We start from the raw sequence: 5,936 nt of genomic DNA, 5'->3' as shown, positions 1-5,936 counted from the left end.
GGGAGAGGGAGAGGGAGAGGGGAAAAGACACAGAGAAGTCAATGAAGTTGCCAGAATCTACATTTCCTGCCTTCTCTTCTGGAGCCTCTCCTACTGTTTCAAAATATAAATCTTCTATCTTAAATACTGATTCTGTTTCCTAACTTCCTAGATGTAATAATGTAACTGCAGTACAGACGCACCGCTGTGTGCCAGCCGCAGTGACCTATCTGCCTCTGCTCCCTGGTCATTCTCTACCACATTCACATATAGATATATTTATTCATTTTATCCTGTTTATTATTATTACTTTTTAATCATGATCCCAAACCATCTTCCTTTGTTGCTGCTCTCCTTATAGTCTGGATCTCCCCACCTGGATATAAACTTCATGCGAGCAGGGATGTATCCGTCTTATTTGTCACTGGATGCCTCTGCCTGAAACCGAGACTGGCAATGGGGGCAGTCGAAACAAACATCTGTTCACTGAATAAGTGAACATAATATTGCATGATTTTCCTACTCTACATTCCTTGAGACAACATCTGATGACGTTAAAAATTACTAGCAATTTTCACATGTAATCTCAAAATCATGAGCTGAACACAATCAAGTCTTTGAGTTGCTGAGGCAGTTTAAGTGCAAGCAAGTTCTTCATAGTAGTTAGGGAAGTTCTTTCCTAGTGCCAGTTACTCAGCCCCTTATCTCTAACCCTTAAAATGTTAAATGTTCTCCTTTATCCATCTCTACTTAAAAACAAATATCAGTATCTATAGGTCTGACTGTTTCCCTGTCTGTCTATCATCATCTGCATCTAGAGCAACCAGTCAGGCCACTGGTTCTTGTGTTCCAGCAGCTTACAACTGAGCAGCAAGTTTCCATCTAATATTTCTTTCATACACAAAACATTTTACTAGTTGGTCTAAAGGTTGTGGGTTATTGTTAAGCTGATTAACATTGTTAAGCTGATTAACAAAACATTTTACCTAAAATAAGTAGAAAAGGGTGGTATGAAACATGGAGTTATGTACATGATGGATTCTTCCCACTTTAGTAATAAGACTTTTAGTGTTTCCATTGGGGGTAAAAATTGGACTACAAAATTATCTAAGTGAGTTGTTTCCAAATTTCCAATGCCCTCTTCTGCAGAAATTTAAGCCCAAGCCATGTTTATCTGCTCAGATTTGTTACGGCCCTGCCAGGTCTCTGGAGAAAGCCCACCCTATTAGAAGAGCCCGCGTGACTGAACCAAGGCTGGGTTACCAAGCCAAAGACAACCATGTACAGACGGAACATTAAGGGAGAAACTGCTTTGAAACTGGCTTGGTACAAACTATGCCCCAGAAAGGAGCTTCAGACTGGATGTAAGCACCCTGAACCCCTCAGATTCCTCTTTTTGGGGAAGCATCAGTGCTAAGTAGTCAGAGCAGGCCGTATCCCAAATGGCAGTGAGCCGCTGTCCTGGCTACAGACGAGACCTGCTCTCCTGGACCATGCCACGTTCTCTCGCATCCTTGCCCAGGCTCCCGTCACTAAACATCACCCGGGCATGTGTCTTCCTTGCGCCATACAGCATACATTCATCCACCCACAGACCTGAAATATAAACCGCCTAACTTTACATGAAACAGGGGAAACCGTTTTCTCCATAATGTGAAAACATGAACAAGTCCCTGCAGAAAAGAATGTCAAAAGCAGGGCTGTTCTCGAATAACGATGAGAGCATTCAAAAAATAAAAGAACCGTTACGTGCAATTCAATGGTATCATTGGAGAGTAACCTTAACTCCTGTTTCTTTGACCGCAGGTATCTATCTTACTCTATAAACAAGAAGAAACCTCCTCTCCCTGCACCACGCGATAATAACGGATAAGATTAGAGCATGGACCAGTCATGTCTGCAAAATGTATGCAGTGGTTTTTTTAAATAAAGTTAAGCCAGCAATTACACCAGTAAAATATGTTTCTGGTTCCATAATTCAGTTCAACCAACATGTGTGCATATCTGCTCTGTATCGGGCATCGTGTTAGGAGCTAGGATGAATAAATCGTTATACCACTTCTAAGGAACTCAGATGGAGACTAAAAAAAGTAGAGAAGAAAGATATACTGAATCCAATGTGGTAAGTACTATAAAAGTGACAGGCACCTCATATGCTAAGTAATATTGCTGGCGGCCTCCACTTTTTCCTGAAATACACATCATACAGGAGCTCGCCAAAGGAAGATGTTATTTTCCTTTTGGGATTGGTGCCAAGTAAACTGGGCGAAATAGCACCAAACAAACTGGTAAACAGTATGTTCAAAAAACATGTGTTTCAACAATTAGAAACATCCGTGCTACGCTAATAGAAAATATTAAGCATGATGTCCTATACAAATTCAACATGTTACATAAGGGTTTTCAAGATTCAAACAAGATTCAAACACTTCCCATAACTGTTATAGTATCACAGTTATGGGAAGTGTTACACACTGAACAACAAAAATTGTTTATGAAACCGTATTATCTGATCTTGTTAGGAAAAAAAATTTGAGGCCATGCTGTCTTTTTTTCTCTCTCAATAAATTTCCCTGAGCTAGAGGGGCATTCAAAATCCTCCCACTGACTCTGCAGCTGTCCTCAAAGCACCGCGCTGGTCTTTAACGACTTCACAGTTGATGTCACCGGTGGTATATCTTGGCTGAAAAGTGTTTTTTAAAGTTAAGGCCACACCACAGTTGTCAGGATATTCAGCAGTACAGAATTAGAGTTAATAAGGTCAACGGGAAAAGACACCTATGAATTTAATAAACTATTTTAAGAAAACCCTCCCACAGCTGCCCAACATTTGGGGTAATCTATCTAGTCTTCCCCTCCAATAAAAATGAGTCCGTAGAATTACTGAAACTGAAATAACAGTATATCCCGACTATGTTCAGCCAGCAACCAGTAGGAAAAAGGCACAGATAAGGAAAAAACACAGAGGTAAACTAACAATATGAACTCCCTGGAGCATTGGTACACCCCCGAGAATGAAACTCTAAAAAGTTGAACAACAATGTGAATGTACCTATTACCACTGAATTCTATACTTTAAAATGGCTAACATCATAAATATTATGTTATGTTATTTTCCCACAGTGAAAAAAACAAGCCTCACACCCACTCCTCCAACCCCCTCCAAAAAAAAAAAAAAATCCAACAAGCCAGGGCTTGGTCCATTTTGTATCCTTAGCATCTTCTAGTAGAACACGTCAGCACATTAGAGACACTCAATAAATAAATATTTGGTGACTAAAACTAGGGTCTAGCGATAGATCTCCTAGTTTCTACCTCAGTCAACTCAGAAGAATAAGGATAATAAAAACATAACCTAAATATTGCTTACAAGAAACTGATGGTTTACTGCTGATATTTAAGACATCAACCTGGTTCCTGTATCTTCCCAGCTAGTGAACTCAGAATTCCAAGGAGAAATCCATTTGTCCCCAACTAAAAGCACAGGGAAAATGTCTCAACAAGTGTTTCAACAGGGAAGCAAGATGGGGGTTGGGAGGACTGAAGTCGGATGATCACCTTAGAGCAGCGGTCCTCAAACTTTTTAAACAGGGGGCCAGTTTGCTGTCCCTCAGACCGCTGGAGGGCCGGACTATAGTTTAAAAAAAAACTATGAACAAATTCCTATGCACACTGCACACATCTTATTTTGAAGTAAAAAAACACAACGGGAACAAATACAATATTTGTACTTGCATGTGGCCCGCGGGCCGTAGTTTGAGGACCCTGCCTTAGAGTCTGCCACGGCAACTTAAGGCTGTCCTGGCTGACCAGCTTAAAGAGACCTGTTTCCCCAGAAAGACCAGCAGACTTATATATTCATATTTCATACGGATAGGCAGAGTGCAAAACCTTCACACCTAAAAATGTGCTTTAAAACACAGTATGAAATCCTAACATGTTTGAGAATATATTCACATCTTTGCTAGACCGAGAAAGATTATTCATCCAGTGGACTCTATCATTTACTGATGCCTACTAAGGGCAGCCCTTGAGATAGGCTTTAGGGACTCATGAATAAATGATGGTTAAAACAGGTCAGTATACCCGCTTTCACGGACTTTCCTGCTAATATTACTTTATGTATTCCAGACAGATAAAAATCCCTTCTTAACATACCTGTTGGCTGAGAGGTAGAGATATGGGAAAATGTGGAAGGTTGTCTGCTTGAAGAGCCTATAAAAATAAAAAGCTTGTGATTAATGGACATATAATATGTAACTAAGAACACTGGCAATATGTTGTGGTGGAGGTGTGGGGAGGGTAGATCATTCCACAGAAGTTTTAAGGCCTACTTTTGCCACTGTTGCTATGAAACACACTGTCAGTAAATCTGTAACTGCATTATTGGTTTTTCAAGAAAACATACAGTTTATGGAACAAACACTTACATAGTACTTACTACAGTAGGTGCCAGCCACTGGATAATTACATAAGAGCTTTTCCAAAATTCATTCACCCCCATGAGGACACAGTGACGGGTGAGAGAGAAACTCATTTCTGCCACTACAACCCTGCTCTTCTGAGCGGAGTAGACGATCAGGTCCCTTTGTATTCATGGGTGCTTCAAGGGCTTGTACCACCAACACCCCTAACTTCATACAATTTAGAGAAGATAACTTCACATTTAATGGAAAGCCTTCTCAGTATGATTCTTAATTTTTTTAGGTGCGCCAGGCATGAAACAGCTCTGCCCACCAACACACACAGGCATCAAGCTAGGATGCGCTAAGGACTGCGTGTCTGCTTTGCCCTTGACCAAATATAAGAGCGACACCACCAATCAGGTGTCTCCTCGTCCACTGCCAGGGGGTTATGACTCTTAATTTTTAACTGGCACCTAAAAGATTTGGAAAAGGTTTAGAAGAACTCTATGCCCCAGTTAAGCACTTTTTTCAGTTGGTTTATTCATCTTGAGTCTTTGTATAAATATCTCTCTCTCTCTCACACACACACCACCTGGAAAGAGAATAAGTGTGCTATTATATACATTTCACAAAGGTAGTCTTCCCCCACAAAAACAAACAAACCCTCAGAGTACAATGAAAGGTAGGCAATAACAAGTTTGAAGGATCTATCTTAATTGCACGTGCAAATTTCTTCCTCTTGATAGAACTATAATCCACACACACAAAAATCTGGTGTGAAGATTAAACGTGAAAAAGATCAAGGTCAGTAGACCATACAGACATATTCAGCAGTAGGTATCAAACAAATGTCAATGTTATGAAGAGGTTAGGACATGCCAGGCCTCCTGGGGAGCATGTGACTTGCAGTAGCTTATCCAACCCTCCCAACGACTCTGAGGTAGGAATATTGTTTTGCAGCGACAGGAACTGAGGCCCAGAAAAGGCCACTGAGCTTAGTAAGTGGCAGAGTCTGGATTCGGCCCAGGCTGTTTAATTCCAAAGCCTGTGCATGTGAGTGCCAAAATGGAACTGTTGCTTTTCTACTATAAACCCGCTCTCCCTGTCTTCCCAGTTAATGTATTACCAGTTGCTCCACCCCAAATCAAGAGCTCACGACTTGATTCCTCCCTCTTCTTCATTCCACCATTCACCTCCATCCAATCCAATAGCAGTGACCTCAGTTGCACCCGCTGAGAAGACAGACCTAGAACCCACCCACTCATCTCCACGATCAGGTGCCATCATCTTTTGTCTGGACCACGGCAGGAATCTCCTGTTTCTGTCTCCCAGCTATTGTCACTCTTATGAAGGATGAGTTCCTGGTAACCCATTTTTAATTTTTTGCTTGAGAAAGAAGACAGACTCTTCCTAGCTTTACTAACTTTTCGCATTTTTTCAATAAACATGTCTGAAGTATCTACGTGGGCAGGCACTGTTTTTATATCCTGAGAGATTCATGGATAACCTTAAGTACAAGAAGGATGAAGACGTGACAGAAAGAACAGGTAT

The 5,936-nt window shown here is 41.0% G+C and overlaps 1 protein-coding gene across 1 annotated transcript in view; it reads right to left on the bottom strand.

Moving 5' to 3' along the window:
• Window positions 1-5,936, bottom strand: part of TMEM123 (transmembrane protein 123) — a gene marked incomplete at its 5' end in the record, with an annotated part of 46,317 nt that overhangs the window by 38,925 nt on the left and 1,456 nt on the right. Inside the window, one exon of the mRNA XM_015571439.1 lies at window positions 4,138-4,194. Within this exon, the coding sequence (XP_015426925.1) occupies window positions 4,138-4,194 (57 nt within the window). The remainder of the gene's footprint in view (window positions 1-4,137; window positions 4,195-5,936) is intronic.

This window comes from Myotis davidii, unplaced genomic scaffold (assembly GCF_000327345.1).
Source record: "Myotis davidii unplaced genomic scaffold, ASM32734v1 scaffold8, whole genome shotgun sequence".
Taxonomy (NCBI): Eukaryota; Metazoa; Chordata; class Mammalia; order Chiroptera; family Vespertilionidae; genus Myotis; species Myotis davidii.
This window is presented reverse-complemented; position numbering and strand designations above follow the sequence as displayed.